We start from the raw sequence: 21,317 nt of genomic DNA on the forward strand, positions 1-21,317 counted from the left end.
CAGCCCGCCGCCTGCTGTTCGGAGGTACATTCACAGCGGAGGGTTAGGGTCAGCGCCGACCGAGCCTTTTGGGGGCCCTAAGCAGAATTTGATTTGGGGGCCCCCCTCCCAACACGTGGAGTCACCTGTGCTTGGCGATTATTGACACAAATGTCCCGCTATACTGTGACATTATAAATGAATACAGTGAAGTTATGTATTAATACAGTGACAGAGTATGAACTACTGTCCCCCTGGGCACAGATGCATAAGACCCTCCCCCCCTACTCTATTTGTGCAAAAGTGGGTGCAAACGGTGAGGGGGGGAACATTTTGAATGTGATAGATGTGATTTCCTGTATTCTGGTGCATTTTGGGGATGGCTGGATAAGGGCAATACCTAAATTTGTTCAGATTTATAGCGTTTTGCTTTTTGATTTATTAAGGTAGTGACTTCACGCAACTACTTGGGCTTCAGGGCCAAACAACACGTTCTTTCCCACAGGACTTTATGTTTGAGTAAATATTACATCTATTTATCCTAATAGGGATGCATATTTGGATTTTTTTTTCCTGATCGATAGCCCGCCCGTGTTAACCGCTTATTAACAGGTAACAATCAGCCGACTAAGTCCAAGTCCAACCGTCTGGGAGAGTTAGCAGCCACAATGTTGCGTACATTGTTGTTGACACATGCAGCAACTTTCCCATTCCCCAAGTCTCCACCACATCAATTAGTTTAGCTGGTTGTCAGCTGTGGGTCTGCCTGACGTACTTTGTGTTAGTAGGAAGTGAGGGCGGCGATATGTGGCCGCCCAAAGAAAAACCCTGATTTCTTTCACAAAAAATCTGATTCATGATTTAAATTCGATTTTTCCCCCTACTTAAAATCAATCTGCAGATGACAAATAAATGACAAGATCACACACACACACACACACACACACACACACACACACACACACAACACACACACACACACACACACACAGGGGCATGAATACCATTAGGATTATTCATGCCAATTTTATGTAAATATATTGGTTTTGGAGTGTTTTCCCTACCATTGTATTGGCGCCCTCCGTGAAAGAATGACAAAATGATATTATGCTATATATTCAACAAATTATATAATTATGCTATATATTCAACAACAACTAAATGGATGCGTGAGATAAAGCTGTTTTCACACATACAGCAGGTAATTCACTTCTCGTTCCTCAGTAAAAAGTTCAATTCATTTTGACTTTAGTCGCGCAACCTTGCCCCTATTTTCACCTGTTGCTGAGTAACGGACATTAACATGCCATGGTCTCATGAGTGTAGCATACCTGTAGCAAGCTCCTTCGTAGTAATTAGCGGTAAAAAAAAAAAAACATTGAAGAGGAGCTCCATGCTACAGAGTGGCGACTGCTAGTTGTTTCGGCCAGCGAAAGTTTGCCTCGGGGGGCGTGGTCGCGAAAACAACACGCAAGACCGCAAAATTTTTTTAAATGTCCCGGGCTGTCAGAAGACAGGGCGGTAAAAATGCACAGCAGCAAACCATCGGTAAAACGTTAGCTCATAAATGCTCTGGTAACCTGGCTATGTAGCCTAGCTGCCTCGCTATGCTTACAATGAAATGCAATGTCCGAACATGCTAGCGGGTGACCTGTCGGCTAGCTGAATCATTTTGAGTGTTTAGCTATCTCCAGTGGTCTATTTGGTGGTGTGTTCGCCCTGTTTAAGTTCGTGTGACATATAAACAACAATCCGTGTTGCTACAAGCGTCAATGTTCGCCAACAAAACATGTAATCAAACAAATGCACAAGTAGCCTAGCTAGCTAGCTGCCTGGCTAGGCTACAATGAAATCCAATGTCCGAACATGCTAGCGATTCGCCTGTCAGCTAGCAGAAAAGTTTGAGTGTTTAAACTAACATATACAGTGATCTATTTAGTGGTGTATGTGCCCTAATTAAGTTTGTGTGTCATATAAAACACAATTCGTGTTGTTAGAAGTACCAAACAACACTCGATCCCAAGCAGCCGCTTAGTTCGCTTATGCCTCGGGCCGGCGCTGGTTAGGGTATTACAGTTTTTTACAATCACTTTGGCACTAATATCAGAACCGTGACGTCTTTTTTCAAAACTCTAGACACAAAACTCACAACCAATGATCAAAATACACATTTTTCAAAACTCTTCTTTCAATTGCTTGGATACAATACACATAAACTTGAGATAATTTATTCATTTAACAAAGCTCACCTGTTCAATATGACACAACTTAACATCAAAGTACTACTATTTCAAAAAGCAATTCACACATTACATTGCAGATCCCCCTGCTCTCTCTCACCTTTAACCATCAAGAGCTCTATGGTGAAGGAGGTGGAGTCATTTAAATTTTTAGGCACTATTATCACAAACAACCTGAAATGGGAGGAAAACAGTTCCTCCATTATTAAGAGGGCTCACAGTGGAATGTTTTTTTTAAGGCAGTTAACCAAACTGAACGTCTCCAGCTCTGTTCGGTCTAGGTTTTACAGAGCCACTGTGGAAAGCCTTCTGTCAACATCCATTACTGTAGGGTTTGCATCAGCATCGGCCCAGGCAAAGAACAGACTGCAGCGCATTGTGCGCACAGCAGAGAGGCTGACTGGACAGAGGCAGCTGTCGATCAGTGACCTGTATGAGGCCAGAGTCAGGAAGAGGGCAGCTAAAATTGCTGCTGATCAGTCCCATCCAGCAAGCGATATTTTTAGGCTGCTTCCCTCAGGAAGAAGGTACAGGGCGATAAGGACAAGGACCTCACGCAGCCTCAATAGCTTTTTTACAAGAGCTATTTCCCCTTTGAATAGCTGATCAGGTCCCCCCCCCCAACGTTACTATTTTATCTTTGGACTATTTTATTATTGATTGTTTTTAAGCATGTCCATGCAGCTATGTGCATATACTGTTTGTCAAGCTCTGTGTTACTGATTGCCATGTCAAATTCCTGTGTGTCTGGTGATGCATTTGGCGAATAAAGTGATTCTGATTCTGATTGTCTATTCATTTCATTACAATCATCTAACTATCAATTAATACAGCTGCTCAAAATGAGAAGTAACTGTTGCATTACTCTTAATGCATAGTTGTATGGAAACAGACAAACAATATTCCATGTTTAGATCATGAAAGTTTCAAGATAACGAGATTCATTGTCACCAATTAGCGTGGAGCATGAAGACTACATGATCTGTGGATGTAATATTTCATCATCATTCTTTACTGTAATGTACTACTGTTTACAGTTTTTTACAATCACTTTGCTACTAATTTCAGAACCTTGATGTTATTTTTCAAAACTCTAGACACAAAAAGGGTCATCACTTGAAACACAGACTATCCAATGTTTAAAACATGGCATTGTACATTCATATCTTTAAAGAAATATTGAACCTTCACAATCATTGGTTCAAAACAGTAATTGATTGTGAAATACCATTTAGATCATATCATTACTTTAGATCAGCCACACACAAGCTACCCATAGTTTCACTGGGTCATCGTTCGTACAATCATTAAATATTGTAATAAAAAATAGGTGATACATGTTTCATTATGGTACTACATGTAAATACATCCCTGTAAAAGTACTGTAGTAGTAGAGAGAATACTACAGACCAATGTGGTACGAGTCAGTATAGGTTGGTATTTATAATAGAATCACAGCAGACAGGTATTTATTATAGAATAACAGCCTACAGGTATTTATAGTAGAATAACAGCTTACAGGTATTTATAATAGAATAACAGCTGACAGGTATTTATAGTAGAATAACAGCTTACAGGTATTTATAATAGAATAACAGCCTACAGTTATTTATAGTAGAATAACAGCTTACAGGTATTTATAATAGAATAACAGCCTACAGGTATTTATAGTAGAATAACAGCTGACAGGTATTTATAATAGAATCACAGCTGCCAGGTATTTATAATAGAATCACAGCTGACAGGTATTTATAATAGAATCACAGCTGACAGGTATTTATAATATGTATAAAAGGTATTTATTATATAATCACCACATATATCCATTCAAAAGACATTAGAGAGATTGAGACTTGATAAGAAATAGTATGTCACTTTCTGTAGATTAGAAGAAGAAAGAATTTGTTTTCATCTCTTTATGTTTACCAGAATAATTTGAGCTGACGTTCAACATTTTATAAATAAAGACAATTTTATTAGTTTTTAAGGCAATGAGAATGATGAAGATATATTTTTTACAGTTTATTTTACACTCACCTAAAGGATTACTAGAACACCATACTAATACCGTGTTTGACCCTATCCTATCAATATGGGCCAACATTTCTAAAGGATGCTTCCAGCACCTTGTTGAATCAATGACACAAAGAATTAAGGCAGTTCTGAAGGCAAAAGGGATCCCCCACACCACTACACCCCCACCAGCACCAGCCTGCCCAGTGGTAACAAGGCATGACAGATCCATGTTCTCTTTCTGTTTACCCCAAATTCTGACTATACCAACCAAGACTCATCAGACCAGGCAACATTTGTCCAGTCTTCAACTGTCCAATTTTGGTGAGCTTGTGCAAATTGTAGCCTCATGTTCCTATTGTTAGTGGAGATGAGTGGTACCCGGGGGGGTCTTCTGCTGGTGTAGCCCAGCCGCCTCAAGGTTGTGCGTGTTGTGGCTTCACAAATGCTTTACTGCAGACCTCAGTTGTAACGAGTGGTTATTTAAGTCAAAGTTGATCTTCTATCAGCTGGAATCAGTTGGCCCATTCTCCTCTGACCTCTAGCATCAACAAGGCATTTTCGCCCCCCCAGGACTGCTGCATACTGGATGTTTGTCCTTTTTCAGACCATTCTTTGTCCTTTTTTTTGTAATCCCTAGAAATGGTTGTGCCTGAGAATCCCAGTAACTGAGCAGACTGTGAAATACTCAGACCAGCCCGTCTGGCACCAACAACCATGCCACGCTTAAAGTAGCTTAGATCTCCTTTCTTTCCCATTCTGACATTCAGTTTGGAGTTCAGGAGATTATCTAGACCTGGACCACCCCCCTAAATGCATTGAAGCAGCTGCCATGTGATTGGTTGATTAGATAATTGCATTAATGTGAAATTTAACAGGTGTTCATAATAATCCTTTAGGTGAGTGTATTATCACAGACATACCACATTCACAGAAAAAATGGACTTCAAACCAAAAGGTTCTTCTATAACTGTGTGTGTGTGTCTCTGTGTGTGTCTGTGTGTGTGTCTATATGTGTGTGTGTGTTTGTCTGTTTGTGTGTGTGTATGTGTGTGAGTGAGTGGTTGGGGTGGGGGTGTTCCAGCTGTTTGATGTCAGACTAAATCAAATGCTTTAGTTCAACAGAAACATCCTGAACCCATCACGCACGCACGCATGCACACACGCACGCACGCACGCACACACACACACACACACACACACACACACACTCACACACACACAGACACACAGCTTTGGTTTTCCTGGAAAGTGGGTTCTCCGTCACTGTGACATTATAATCAGACAGAAACCTTGTCAAATGTAAGAAGAGAGAAGAGAAGCCAATGTTCTCTTAAAAGGGAGAGGGAGGAGGGGGTTGGGGGAGGGGAGGAGTGGGGGAGGAGTCATTGTCTCCCTCGGGATAAAAGTGTCCACACAGAGAGACAGAGACAGTCAGAGTGAACAGAGACAGAAGAACAGAAACACTTCAGAAGCTCCTCCTTCACACTGTGAGTTTATTTGATTTCATCATTTTATCATTTCATCATTCAGAGTTCAACTAAAGACAGACAGACAGACAGACAGACAGAAAGAGAGACAGACAGACAGAGACAGACAGACAGACAGACAGACAGACGTTCATCATGGACAGGTGAGTAACAGGGTATCTCCTGTGCTTCTGTTCTGTGTGAAATCAGACTAGATTATATTATATTTATATATTATGTTTAAAAAATAAAGTGCTGAAGGTTATATTATATTTATATATTATATTGAAAGTATAAGGTGCTGAAGGGTTAGGTCTCTGTGACAGACCAGAGGTCAGAGGTCAGGCTGGGTGTAGTCTTCTTCTCTATCATCTGAAGCTTTTTAATTAGAGATTAGCTGTAGCTGTTAGCTGTTAGCTGTTAGCTGTTAGCAGTTAGCTGTTAGCGGTTAGTGGTCGCCAGATGTGGGTGCGGCAGCTGGCTGGTGATTGGCTGTCGTCTCTGAGCTGTAATCAAACAGATTACAGAGTGTGCGTGTGTGTGGGCCGGTATGTCTATATTTGTGAGGACTTTCTGCTCGTTAAAGGCTGTTTGAAGCTTCAGACCTGATGATTAATGATGGGTTTTAAAAGAGACTTTACTGTCAAACTTTAATTCATTGTCTGTTCGTCTTCTTACAGTAAATCCACCGAGTTTCATGGTTTCATTTGGGAATTCCTGTTTTATAACATCTGACACATTAATGACAAGACGTTAAAGTAACATCATGCAACACATCATGCAATGTCCCATTCTTGTGCTGCATGTCAGTTAAACGTACGTCCCGACCCAGAGCGTCAAAAAGTGACGTCCAGAGTCCTGACCAAGAGAGCTAAAGGAGACTTTTAGCGTCACTAACAAACGCCAAAGTTACCTGACCAAGCGCCGCTTTCTGGCGCTCTGGGAGTGAGGCTGTGTTGGTTCGTATGATATCGTACAAAAAAATATTCACAACAATTCATATGATATACAGTGTGGGTGGATGAGGGTGACCTCATTGACCCACTTCCTGGGTGAAAGTCTTGTTTTCTCCTTAACTTCTTTTTACAATTACCATGTTTACTTTTACAGCTACATGTACGAATGCTTCATGAAAACAGGCGGCTTTATGTAGGTCCACTTACAGTTTCCGAGTGTAGTTCTACACCAGTTTCATGAATATTGACAGTTTTTATTCCTTTTTATGTTGTTTAGACTGTCAGGTGACCACCATCTTATTTTTGTGTGTTTTTGGTTTTGTGTTGGCTTAAAAACAATGGATACAATACAACAAATACACATAAATGAAGAAAGACATAGACAAGTAAAATGACACAACCTCTATTAGAGATCAGGACAACTGGCAGGTTGATGGCATGAGAAAAACATAACACAAGTATATCATACACAGTAGACACAGGTACAAGTGCATAGACACACATTAGAACACATCAACAACACATAAGCACACACAGAGACACTACTATACGATCTATCTATCTATCTACTATGCGATAAGGACAAACACATTCTGTATTATGGCAGCATATTTGATTAGTTATTAACAGAGCTGGGAACGTTACTTTAAAAAAGTAATTAGATATAGTTACTCACAACTTGTTCCAAAAAGTAAATGAGTTAGTAACTGAATTACTCTATAATAAAAGTAACTTGTTACCAGGGAAAGTAACTATTTGCGTTACTGTTAAAAGTTGCTACAGTACAGGCCAAAAGTTTGGACACACCTTCTCATTCAATGTGTTTCCTTTTCATGACTATTTACATTGTAGATTCTCACTGAAGGCATCAAAACTATGAATGAACACATATGGAATTATGTACTTAACAAAAAAGTGTGAAATAACTGAAAACATGTCTTATATTTTAGATTCCTCAAAGTAGCCACCCTTTGCTCTGATTACTGCTTTGCACACTCTTGGCATTCTCTTGATGAGCTTCAAGAGGTAGTCACCTGAAATGGTTTCGAGAAAAAAAACATACAGTCTTATTATCAGTATTAAGGCGCAGACATGAGTTTGCTAGCCAATTGGAGATATTGATCATTGTAGCTGATAGCTCTTCTGCGGCTTGCCTCTTGTTTGTAGCATGTAGATATATGACAGTGTCATCAGCGTACATCTGGCAGGTGACAGTAGGTGGTCAGACCTCAGGTAGATCATTGATATATAAACTGAATAACAGGGGACCCAAAATGGAACCTTGGGGTACACCCCAAATGAATGTCACTTATGTGGGCGATGTTATTATCCACACAAACACATTGCTTTCTGTCTGTAACATATGACTTTATACATTTAATGACATCTGATTAAAAATGTAACTTTGATAACTTATTAATTAAAACCTCATGATTAACCAAATCGAAAGCTTTTTTTAATCAAGAAAAACAGCTCTGACCACTTATCCAGTTTAGCCTTTATATTTTCCAACAGAAAGACATTAGCCGTTTCTGTAGAATTTTGTTTTCTAAATTCAAATTTCATAGGATGTAATGGGAAGGAACGTGCATTTAAATACATTGTAATCTGTTCAGATATACATTTTTCTGCAATTTTGGAAACTGCTGGAAGAATGCTTATCGGTCGATAGTTGCTGATGACACTATGATGACCGGATTTGAATACTGGTGTTATTATTGCAGTCTTCCAAGAACTTGGAAACACTCCTTCATTAATCGACAAATTAACAATTTTCGTAATAGATGGGATGAGTGCCTCCTTTTTGGTTTTTATAAATGCTGTATCCATCCCATATATATATATATATATATATATATATATATATATATATATATATATATATATATATATATTATGCCTTTGAACCAGTAAGAGAAGAGATGATTTAATTTACTTTGAAGTTTGTCACTCCTCTAAAAGTCATAATGGGGTCATCTGTATTTAAAGGAGTGAGAGAGTAATTTGATCTGGCAAAATTCTGAGACAGAGCATTTATGGAATTAATAAAATAACAATTAAATGCTGCTGCCACTTTACTTGGATCATGAGTTACTAATGGTGTATGATTTCCCTGTTAATTTTTGTAGATTATGCCAGATTTCTGTGGTATTTCCATTGACTTCACGAATAGCATCAATAAAAAATGCTGCTTTTGCCTAACTGAGTTCTTTTAAAACCTTATTCCTCAGTGTGGTATATAATTGTCTCTCATTATATACCACAGAGAAAGAAAAATAGGCTGAGGGACGGGAGGCTGTTGACAGAGAAAAGAGAGAGAAAGAGAGGAGGAGGGTTAAAGTTAGCGAGTAAAGAGAAGGAGAGAAAGAAAGAGAGTTAGAGAGAGAAAAGAGAAGGAGAGGAGTGTTGTGTAACAGGGGTTACTGCAGTTCAAGTTTCTCCACCAGCTGTGGAGCAACAGGAGGAACTAACCCTGTCTAATCTGTCTGTTCAGAGTGACCTCTGACCTGCGTTCACTGCTGGTAAGCTGTCTCTAAATTTAGAGACAGCTTTCCAGGGTCCTCCAGTGTGCAGAGGAAGTTAGTTAGTTAGTTAAACCCTCAGGTGTAACCAGGGAAACACAGCTATTATTTGAAAAAAAAATTATTTTGATTGTAAAATGCACTAAAATATGCTATAAATAAGTAGGGTTAATGCCCTTCGAGGTGTTCATTGTCCAACTATTGGGCATTAACCCTACTTATTCTACCCTGAATAATTTATAAACTAACAGGATCCACTAACTTAAACTAAAGAAACTAAGAAGATAAATATCTGACCTACACCCAGAACCTCTGAAACAACCCGACAGCAGAGACACGACACACCGACTGAATCCAGCCTCTTATCCCGGGTCTTGATGTTCTTCTGTGTTTCAGGTCGATATGCTCAGGATGACTTCCTGTTTGTTGTCCCTCTTCCTCCTTTCGGTCTTGTCCATCATGGCTGCCGCTCAACCCGCCGGCTGCAAAATCCGAATCACTGACAAAGGACTGGACATGTGTAAGTATATGCAGTTATTATCCAGAAGTCTATTAACAAACTAACAAACTTTTAAATGAAAAATCTTGCGGCGAGAGTCTCTGGGGCAGTAGTATGTTTTGTTTATAGTGTACTACTAGTATTATATATATAAATATATATATAGTATTATATAAGTATTTCTTAAAGTACAGACATTCTGTGTTTTGTGTTTTCAGTGAAGTTTGAGACTCAGAAGTTTGTTGAAGAGGAGCTCAGCAACATCAGTATGCCGGAGATGCTGGGGAAGGAAGGACGCTTCCAATACACCATCACTGAGTAAATATCTTTCTACTAAAGAAATACTGTAATACTGAAAACTCAGTGTGTGTTATATCTTCTTAAAGTAATACTGTAAAACTGAATACTCAGTGTGTATTATATAAACTTAAAGTAATGCTGTAATACTCAATATTCAGTGTGTATTATATCTTAAAGTAATACTGTAATACGCAATACTCAGTGTGTATAATATCTTTAAGTAATACTGTAATACCGAATGCTCAGTGTGTATTAATATCTTTATAACTGAATATTCAGTGTGTATTAATATCTTGTGTGTTTAATATTTCTCTTGTCTGTCTCAGTGTGAAGATAACAGAGCTGAATCTGACTCACGCTGATTTGCAGTTCGTCCCTGAAGTTGGATTGTTATTCGACGTTCAGAACTCATCCATCTCGCTGAGTTTCCACCGACGGATCCTCTACTGGTTCTTGTTAGTTCTTTTACTGGTTCTTGTTAGTTCTTCTACTGGTTCTCTGGTTCTTGTTAGTTCCTATACTGGTTCTTGTTAGTTCTTCTACTGGTTCTTGTTAGTTCTTTTACTGGTTCTTGTTAGTTCTTCTACTGGTTCTCTGGTTCTTGTTAGTTCCTATACTGGTTCTTGTTAGTTCTTCTACTTGTTCTTGTTAGTTTTTTAACTGGTACTTGTTTACGTTTTTTAACTGGCTCTTGTTAGTTCCTCTACTGTTTGTTGTTAGTTCTTCTACTGGTTCTCTGGTTCTTGTTAGTTCTTTTACTGGTTCTTGTTAGTTCTTCTACTGGTTCTCTGGTTCTTGTTAGTTCCTATACTGGTTCTTATTAGTTCTTCTACTTGTTCTTGTTAGTTTTTTAACTGGTTCTTCTACCGGTTCTTGTTAGTTTTTTAACTGGTTCTTGTTAGTTCTTCTACTGGTTCTTGTTAGCTTTTTAACTGGTTCTTGTTAGTTTTTTTACTGGTTCTTGTTAGTTTTTTAACTGGCTCTTGTTAGTTCCTCTACTGGTTCTTGTTAGTTCTTCTACTGGTTCTTGTTAGTTTTTTAACTGGTTCTTGTTAGTTCCTCTACTGGTTCTTGTTAGTTTTTTAACTGGTTCTTGTTCGTTCTTCTACTGGTTCTTGTTAGTTCTTTTACTGGTTCTTGTTAGTTCTTCTACTGGTTCTTGTTAGTTCCTATACTGTTTGTTGTTAGTTCTTCTACTGGTTCTCTGGTTCTTGTTAGTTCCTATACTGGTTCTTGTTAGTTCTACTACTGGTTCTTGTTAGTTTTTTAACTGGTACTTGTTAGTTTTTTAACTGGCTCTTGTTAGTTCCTCTACTGGTTCTTGTTAGTTCTTCTACTTGTTCTTGTTAGTTTTTTAACTGGTTCTTGTTAGTTCCTCTACTGGTTCTTGTTAGTTTTTTAACTGGTTCTTGTTAGTTCTTTTACTGGTTCTTGTTAGTTCCTCTACTGGTTCTTGTTAGTTCTTCTACTAGTTCTTGTTAGTTCTTTTACTGGTTCTTGTTAGTTCCTCTACTGGTTCTTGTTAGTTCTTTTACTGGTTCTTGTTAGTTCTTCTACTGGTTCTTGTTAGTTCATCTACTTGTTCTTGTTAGTTCTTCTACTGGTTCTTGTTAGTTTTTTAACTGGTTCTTGTTAGTTCCTCTACTGGTTCTTGTTAGTTTTTAACTGGTTCTTGTTAGTTTTTTCACTGGTTCTTGTTAGTTCCTCTACTGGTTCTTGTTAATTCATCTACTTGTTCTTGTTAGTTCCTCTACTGGTTCTTATTAGTTTTTAACTGGTTCTTCTACCGGTTCTTGTTAGTTTTTTAACTGGTTCTTGTTAGTTCTTCTACTGGTTCTTGTTAGTTCCTCTACTGGTTCTTGTTAGTTCTTCTACTGGTTCTTGTTAGTTCCTCTACTGGTTCTTGTTAGTTCCTCTACTGGTTCTTGTTAGTTCTTCTACTGGTTCTTATCAGTTCCTCTACAAAAACAAACTTAACATTAGCATTCATCTATATGAATAATATTTCTCAACAGAACACTGATTTAATTCCTTACTAATGTTAGCTTAAGCTGAACAGCCAATCAGAGTGATTCCTCTCACTGGCAGGCTCCGAAACTGACCCGAATAAAGCCGACAAGTACGATGGCCAACAGTGGCCAAAGCCCTGCAACTTAAGAAAACACATGCAAATAAACAAAACACAAGCAAATTAAGAAAACAACTTCATTAATTTGACAGCACATGTGCAGCATTCAGCAAACGTGCTGCAAATACACACAACGCAACCAAATACACAAACGCACTGCAAATACACACAACGCAACCGAATACATAAACACACTGCAAATACACACAATGCAACCAAATACATAAACACACTGCAAATACACACAATGCAACCAAATACATAAACACACTGCAAATACACACAACACAACCAAATACAGAAACACACTGCAAATACACACAACACAACCAAATACACAAACACACTGCGAATACACACAACACAACCAAATACAAACACATTGCAAATACACACAACACAACCAAATACACAAACACACTGCAAATACACACAACACAACCAAATACAGAAACACACTGCAAATACACACAACACAACCAAATACACAAACACACTGCAAATACACACAACACAACCAAATACACAAACACACTGCAAATACACACAACACAACCAAATACATAAACAAACTGCAAATACACACAATACAACCAAATACATAAACACACTGCAAATACACACAACGCAACCAAATACACAAACACACTGCAAATACACACAACACAACCAAATACAAACACACTGCAAATACACACAACACAACCAAATACACAAACACACTCCAAATACACACAGACCAACCAAATACATAAACACACTGCAAATACACACAACACAACCAAATACACAAACACACTGCAAATACACACAACACAACCAAATACACAAACACACTGCAAATACACACAACACAACCAAATAAACAACCAAATACAGAAACACACTGCAAATAAAAAAACGATGCAAAAAGAAAAGCACACAAACCCCAAAAACAAATGCAATAAAAAAAAACCGCTGCATCCAGATTACACAACAGAAGTTTTCCAGACCTTTTCAAAATAAAAGCTTGCGTCTTATCCGCTCTTCGTACTTTGGTGTCTTGGATGTTTTTGAACTAAACAGTACGGCAATCGGTGTTTTGTCTATTTGCATGTGTTTTCTTAAGTTGCAGGGCCCCTGTCGGACACTGTAGACAAGGGCTAACTAGTCCCAAAAAGTAGAGTGACGGATGCTCTCTGTCGGCCCCAATTTTCTGAAAAAGTTCTTCTGCACAACACTGATGTAACTCATTATGATGATAAATGAAGATTATAATAAGTGAAGATGAAAAGTGAAGATTAGATGATTATGACAATTGTTGAAGATGAATATTGTGGTTGTATTCCTGTCAGTGATGAAGCTGTGTGATGAAGTGTTTGTGTCCCTCAGTTACGACACGGGAAACATCAACGCATCGGCTGAAGGAGTGAACATCAACACGGTTCTGAGTCTAATCAGAGACGATGAAGGACGACTGAAGATCAACAACGTCACCTGTGACGCCAAAATCGACAAAATGAGGGCAAAATTCAGCGGAACACTCGGGTAAAACAACAATAAAGATTTATGACTTCTAATTACTAACCATAACCACAATTAAAGATTACTGATCTATAACGATTAACGATTACTGCATATAATTAATGATTATTAATAATGATCAATACGTCACTGATGTTACCTCAGTATCGGCCAATTATGAACTTTTTGTTTGTTTTCATTCAGGAAAGTTTACGACTTCCTGTCCAAATTCCTGACATCAGGCATGCGCTTCCTCCTCAACCAGCAGGTCAGTCACCTGTCTGAGCGTCTGTCTGTCTGTCTGTCTGTCTGTCTGTCTGTCCGCTATGAACCTGTCTGTCTCTCTGTCTCCCTGTCTGTCTCTCAGATCTGTCCGGCTCTGAACCACTCCGCTCTGGTTCACGTGAACTCGATGTTGGACACGATCCCTGTGAGGACAGAGGTCGATCAGTTTATTGGGATTGATTATTCTCTGATCGATGATCCGGTAGTGACGTCCCGGAGCCTCGACATGCACTTCAAGGTCAGACTCTATACTCGAGATGTTTTATTATATATTATACATTACATATTTTGACTAGAGATATTTTAACAGCTCATGAAGTAAGATACTGTGTTCTGTCTGTAGGGAACCCTAACAGGTGTGTTGTGTCTGTAGGAAAGAGTAATGAGTGTGATGTGTCAGTAGGGAATACTAATGAGTGTCTTGGGGACACTAAGGAGTGTATTGTGTCTGTTGGGGACAGTAACGAGTGTGATGTGTCTGTAGGGGACAGTAACGAGTGTGATGTGTCTGTAGGGGACAGTAACGAGTGTGATGTGTCTGTAGGGAACAGTAACGAGTGTGATGTGTCTGTAGGGAACAGTAACGAGTGTGATGTGTCTGTAAGGAACAGTAACGAGTGTGATGTGTCTGTAGGGGACAGTAACGAGTGTGATGTGTCTGTTGGGGACAGTAACGTGTGTGATGTGTCTGTAAGGAACAGTAACGAGTGTGATGTGTGTGTAGGGAACAGTAACGAGTGTGATGTGTCTGTAGGGGACAATAACGAGTGTGATGTGTCTGTAGGGAACAGTAACGAGTGTGATGTGTCTGTAAGGAACAGTAACGAGTGTGATGTGTCTGTTGGGGACAGTAACGAGTGTGATGTGTCTGTAAGGAACAGTAACGAGTGTGATGTGTCTGTAGGGGACAGTAACGAGTGTGATGTGTCTGTAAGGAACAGTAACGAGTGTGATGTGTCTGTAGGGGACAGTAACGAGTGTGATGTGTCTGTAGGGGACAGTAACGAGTGTGATGTGTCTGTAGGGAACATTAACGAGTGTGATGTGTCTGTAGGGGACAGTAACGAGTGTGATGTGTCTGTAGGGAACAGTAACGAGTGTGATGTGTCTGTAGGGGACAGTAACGAGTGTGATGTGTCTGTAGGGACAGTAACGAGTGTGATGTGTCTGTAAGGAACAGTAACGAGTGTGATGTGTCTGTAGGGGACAGTAACGAGTGTGATGTGTCTGTAGGGAACAGTAACGAGTGTGATGTGTCTGTAAGGAACAGTAACGAGTGTGATGTGTCTGTAGGGGACAGTAACGAGTGTGATGTGTCTGTAAGGAACAGTAACGAGTGTGATGTGTCTGTAGGGGACAGTAACGAGTGTGATGTGTCTGTAGGGGACAGTAACGAGTGTGATGTGTCTGTAGGGAACAGTAACGAGTGTGATGTGTGTATAGGGGACAGTACGAGAGTGTGATGTGTCTGTAGGGGACAGTAACGAGTGTGATATGTCTGTAGGGAACAGTAACGAGTGTGATGTGTCTGTAGGGGACAGTAACGAGTGTGATGTGTCTGTAGGGGACAGTAACGAGTGTGATGTGTCTGTAGGGAACAGTAACGAGTGTGATGTGTCTGTAGGGAACAGTAACGAGTGTGATGTGTCTGTAGGGGACAGTAACAAGTGTGATGTGTCTGTAAGGAACAGTAACGAGTGTGATGTGTCTGTAGGGAACAGTAACGAGTGTGATGTGTCTGTAGGGGATGTTCTTCGACCTGTCTAATCCAAACGACAAGTTGGCGAATTATGCTGTCAACCCAGTGATCAGAGAGTACGACCGGATGGTTTATCTCGCTCTGTCTGAGTTCTTCTTCGACAGCGGAATGTATGCTTACTACAGGGCAGGAATCTTCCAGATGGACATCATCAACGAGAAGGTCAGACCTCTAAAACCAAGACAAACCTCTAAAACCAACACAGACCTCTAAAACCAACCCAGACCTCTAAAACTAGCAAAGACCTCTAAAACCCTCACAGACCACCACAACATTAACATTATCACACATCATAAAAACCAATACAGATACTGAAAACAGTCAGTCATCGAGAACAACTACAGACCCTAGAATCCTCCAGAACCACCACAGAACCTAGAATCCTCCATGACCTTCACATACCATAGAATCCTCCAGAACGACCACATACCCTAGAATCCTCCAGAACCACCACAGACCCTAAAATCCTCCAGAACCACCACAGACCCTAGAATCCTCCAGAGCAAAGTACAGACCCTAGAATCCTCCAGAACAAAGTACAGACCCTAGAATCCTCCAGAAGCACTACAGACCCTAGAATCCTCCAGAACCACCACAGACCCTAGAATCCTCCAGAGCAAAGTACAGACCCTAGAATCCTCCAGAACAACGTACAGACCCTAGAATCCTCCAGAACCACCACAGACCCTGAATCCATCAAAGCAAACAGAAGGCAAGGGAAGTTTATTATGTGGCATATTTCTTCAACAAGGCAATTTAAAGGGGTGATAGAATGCAAAACTGATTTTACCTTGTCATAGTTGAATAACGACAGTTTGGTGGGTAAATAGGACATACATAGAAGCTCAAAGTCCCACTGACACCCCTTTACTATGAAAATCTCATATTTTGAAACTGCCGCTGAAAACGGGCGAATCTCAACAAAGCTAGTTGCTTACGTAAGCATCTCAAAAACCAGAACCTTTGTCACAGCCATGGGTGTATTAAGAGAACGGTCACGCCCCAACATTTACATAGGCTACACAACTGACCTGAGATCAGGTAGTCTTCTGAATCTAGCTAGGTCACGCAGATCTCAGAAAATGTATACATTGTTCATATGCTATTTTACCATTAAATTCACTTCTGAGACTTTTTTATGTGAGAAATCAACTATGTAGAGGTCAAATATGGGCCGTTTTACGAAAATTGATGTCTAATTGCAAATTTTGTCCGACTGTGTGTCGGAGTTCAGCGCCGGTGCTGCCTGTGTTGCTGCCTCGCTGCCCGGCCTGCCTTCCTTCACACACCCCGGCCTGCTGTGAGCTCGATTGAGCTCCCTCATGACTGGCAGCCCACGGCACTCCATACCCGCGCAAAGTCACCGTTTTGGGCTAATGACAACCAAATGCCCCTGCCCTGACAGAGCTCCAGGGCCTGCAACTCCCCTCTTCCTGCTAGCTAAATGCCCGGTGCATGTGAGTGAAAGCGCGGTCAGCGAGCTTGTTACGCCAGCAATCTCTTACCACAGGTTCCAGTTACTCTTTTAATGTGTGTAATTATAATGTGTTGAGTTATTTAAACAAACGATTGGGGAAATAAACGCCGCTTGTCCGTGAGTCTCATTGATAGAGCCTGCAGCTGGATGGAGCTCTATCAATGAGAGCTAGCTAGCTAGCCTCCTCTTAGACTGTAATTAAAGCTGCAAGCAGCGATGACGGGCCCTTGCTTCTTGCATTGGGGGGTACTGGCAGACGCAACATCACATGTAGACCACACATTCTAAGTTTCATGTAAATCGGAATAACTTTTGCCAAAATACAACCGTTCCTGTTTCGACACCCACCTACAGGAACTTGGTCCTCCATAACGTGCGCATTGTTTTAGCTATCAAAAATCTTTTGATAACTTTTTGTCATGAGGGTCCTCCGAGTCTATATGCAAGTGTGGCAATGTGAGTACCCTATGACACTCAAGAAAACTAAAAATATCCGACAACGCCACTTGGGATAGGCCCAAGACCTTTAAAGCACACAGATTTGTTCATCAGAATCAGGGGTCAGAGACAATAAAGTAAATATAAAAATATACAATTTTTATTTAATTAAACATTTTAAAATAGCAATCTTTCTGTTAAAATGTAAGTGATGAAATAGAAAAATAAACAAGAAACACAATTCAAATCAACAATCAAACATGCATAATAAGCCGTTATCCAGAACAGTTTTGCCGTTATCCAGAACAGTTTCAATGGGGTAAGAATGCGCCGGGGGGATACTGGCCCTTTAATTAATCGTGGCACCACGATAGCCCCACAGCAGCATGTATAAGGCTGCAGCCTGGTCCACCTGTGTTGTGAAACACCATTAAAACAGGACACCCACCCCGCGCACACACACAGCGGCCCACACTATAACAAATAAGACTATGTCAGATCTTGATAACGCCCAAATGGGTCGAAAGAGGGAGGCATGCAGCTTACCGAGACACCCAACGCCAGCAGCCCAGGCATACATCCACCCACACAGGGACACAACCAGACAGGGTGAGCTCTATAAAAGAATGCACATTAGTGCCACATGCACGGCGACACGGAACAATGAAAGGCACAAAAGATGGAAAAAGTGCCCTTACCACACCGCAGCAGACTGACGACCTAGGGCAGCGGCAAAAAACGTAAAGCACGCCAACCACAGCCTCACTGGAACATGAGGAACAACTCTTCTAAGTTTTGTGTCCATCGGAATAGCCGTTGGCAAAATACAACCGTTCCTGTTTCCACACCCACCTACACGAAGTTGGTCCTCCATAACTTGAGCATTGTTTTAGCTATCAATATTCTTTTGATAACTTTTTGTCACGAGGGTCCTCCGAGTCTATATGCAAGTTTTCGTGCCGATCGGACTCACGGCCCAGGAGTAGTTAGACAGAGTAGGTTTCCCATATATCAATATTTTGCTGATTAATTAAAAAAAATTAAAACAGCGCGATCTAATGGCCGATTTACACCAAGTTTGGCACAGATGCTAAACCGGCTATGAGGAACAACCTTGTCAAGTTTCGGGCCAATCGGAATAACTGTTGCTAAGATAACGCAACTTCCTGTTTAGACAGGAAGGTGCTATAACTTGCGCATTTTTTCAACTATCAAAATTCTCTGGATAACTTTTCGTCATGACGGTCAACAGATACTACCTGCAAAGATTGAAGAAGATTGAAATCACGGCCTAGGACGAGTTCGAAAGAATGTAAAACACCTGAAAAATGCATAATTAAATATGGCCGCCTTCCGGTTGGGCGGAGCTAATGAATGTAAATGGGAAATATGTCTGCAATGATTAGAGCAATATAGCTATTAAATCTGGTGAAGATTAGAGCAACTACGTCCAAGTTGAGGCCTTCCACGCCTTAGGGGGCGCTATGGAGCCCGTTTACAGGTATGAGCCAAATCGCTGTAGAGTCTAGCAAAGCTCCCAGGTGTTTATGTGGGCGCCAATTTTTGTGAGTTTTCGTATATATTGAGGCCGTCAAAAATGTGCCCAAGGGCTAAAACCAATTAGGGGGCGCTATAGAGCAACCGTACCACTCCCAAGTCTAAATGTGAATTCAGATGAAAGAGTTTAATATTCTGCACATGGCTGCAAAAGTTTGAGAGTTTTTTTGCATCCTAAAGTCCTCAAACAAGTGTTCGTAAAATGAAGATTTTTTCACAAAAACCAAGATTTCGGAAATATTAGAATTTTGTAATTTTTTCTAAAAATAGCACCATAGACTTCAAGATGAGATCTATGTTCCCTCAAAAGTTGGTATATTAACTTATTACTTTTGTCTAATTTAAGGCACACGTTAGAGGGCGCTATGGAGCCCTCTGGGAGCCGCCCAAGCCCAATCACCACAGAACTTTGCAATTTTCACCAGTTGTGACATGTGTGCAAATTTTTGTGAGTTTTCGTGCATACTAACCCCCTCAAAAATGCAACAAAGGACTCGGAAAAATAATAATAATCTGACGAAAAACAATAGGTTCCTTCGCACTTTCAGTGCAAGGCACCGTTGGGGCCTTGCACTTTCGTGCTCGGGCCCTAAATATTCAAATTACGACCAAAAATGAAGCTAACTAGCCGCAATCTGTACACATAGGATTGAAGGGACAGTCGCAGCTAACGAAACCCTTACAGTTCACAAATATTCATTAACTTGAAATTGGACACCGTTGTTAGCTTAATAAGACATTTAGGTATGTTGTATAGCTAAGTGGCGTGACATGTGTGTAACATGTGGTAAGAGATTGCTGGTGTAACAAGGGTAACTGCCGGAGCTCAATCAAGCTCACAGCAGGCCCGGGTCTGTGGAGGAAGGCAGGCCGGGCGGCGAGGCAGCAACACAGGCAGCTGAACTCCAACACACAGTTTTACCAAATTTGCAATTAGCCATCCATTTTCGTAAAACGGCCCATATTTGAGCTTTATAGAGTTGATTTATCACATAAAAAAGTCTCAGAAGTGAATTTGGTAAGGAAACCTTGCAGTGTCTGCAGGGTACCCCCAGGATCCTCCAACTTAAATTCATGGCTTTTTAAGACCTTTTTAATACCATTTCAAATGAAATTCAATGCCAACTTTGTACCCATTCCGATATGTATGAGGGGAAAATGTCAAATCTGTATAAATTTCAAAACCTAGAAAATAATTATGTACAAGTAGGCTACTTGAATTAACTAACACATTGTATTTAAAGTATCAGTCATTTAATACAATTTATTGGGTTATAATATAATCCAATAAAATAAGATAATTACACTGCATAAGAGCACTTTTACTTTTGGTACTTTAAGTACAGTATATTTTGATAATATTTTTTTTACTATTATTTAAGGACAATGCTGAATGCAGGACTTGTAACTGAAAAGTAATTTGTAACTCTTCAACACTGTTTTTTCTACCTTTAATACACGATCTGTGTAAGTCTTCCACCTCTGTATCACCAACAACAGTCGTGTATGAATACCTGCAGCTGTGTTTAACACTGAAAACACACAGCTCAGTTCACCGTTTACTCAGGGCTCTTAAGTTTTACGGACAACCAAGAGTGACATCTTTTGTTGAGGAAGTAACCTCCTTAAATGTGCATATAAAAATGATTCACCTCAATGATAAATTCATTTTAATGAATTAATATATTAAATTAATACACGAAAAAAATACATGAATGAATACACCCCGTTTGGGTCTCTGAATGAGTGAACGTTTAGGGAAGTGTCTGTACGCTGCTCCATGCTTTTTTCTCATTGGTTGTTGTGTTAAATCTTACCCAGATACAATAGTGCTAATTGGCTATTGCGTGTCAAAAGACCAAATGAGTGACTGTCACGCTCAATGTGTGACACTTGAGAGCCCTGGTTTACTTGCAGCTCCGCTACAGTAGCAGCGAACCTGTAACGTTACCTGTAGTCACATGGTCTCTAAACAGTCCGCTCACCGTGAAGTCCTGCACGGCTCAACAGATCTTAGAGTGCGGCGGCTGCTCGCTCCGTTTGTTCTAGCAGATTAATGGAGCCGCTCGGTGTTTGGCTAGCTAATAAGCCGTTAGCCTGTTACCTTGAGCTTTGTCTGAAGGCGCTGAGTGGCCAGCCAGGCTCGACACACCCGAAACATTCCGCACATCCGCCAATCAGTTTAACCGCTA

The 21,317-nt window shown here is 40.3% G+C and overlaps 1 protein-coding gene across 2 annotated transcripts in view; it reads left to right on the plus strand.

The window, feature by feature from the left end:
- The first annotated feature begins 5,610 nt into the window (after positions 1 to 5,610).
- Positions 5,611 to 21,317, plus strand: part of LOC120556948 (phospholipid transfer protein) — a 31,450-nt gene continuing 15,743 nt past the window's right edge. Inside the window, exons 1-8 of one of the 2 annotated variants that reach the window (XM_039796848.1) lie at positions 5,611 to 5,722; positions 9,576 to 9,699; positions 9,897 to 9,996; positions 10,305 to 10,433; positions 13,478 to 13,633; positions 13,814 to 13,877; positions 13,977 to 14,132; positions 15,639 to 15,815. In XM_039796848.1, coding sequence (XP_039652782.1) covers positions 9,582 to 9,699; positions 9,897 to 9,996; positions 10,305 to 10,433; positions 13,478 to 13,633; positions 13,814 to 13,877; positions 13,977 to 14,132; positions 15,639 to 15,815 — 900 coding nt within the window. In that variant the 5' untranslated portion in view covers positions 5,611 to 5,722; positions 9,576 to 9,581. Of the gene's footprint in view, positions 5,723 to 5,805; positions 5,866 to 9,575; positions 9,700 to 9,896; positions 9,997 to 10,304; positions 10,434 to 13,477; positions 13,634 to 13,813; positions 13,878 to 13,976; positions 14,133 to 15,638; positions 15,816 to 21,317 lie in introns of those variants that run through there. The other variant, XM_039796849.1, reaches the window with a different exon arrangement.

This window comes from Perca fluviatilis, chromosome 4 (assembly GCF_010015445.1).
Source record: "Perca fluviatilis chromosome 4, GENO_Pfluv_1.0, whole genome shotgun sequence".
Taxonomy (NCBI): Eukaryota; Metazoa; Chordata; class Actinopteri; order Perciformes; family Percidae; genus Perca; species Perca fluviatilis.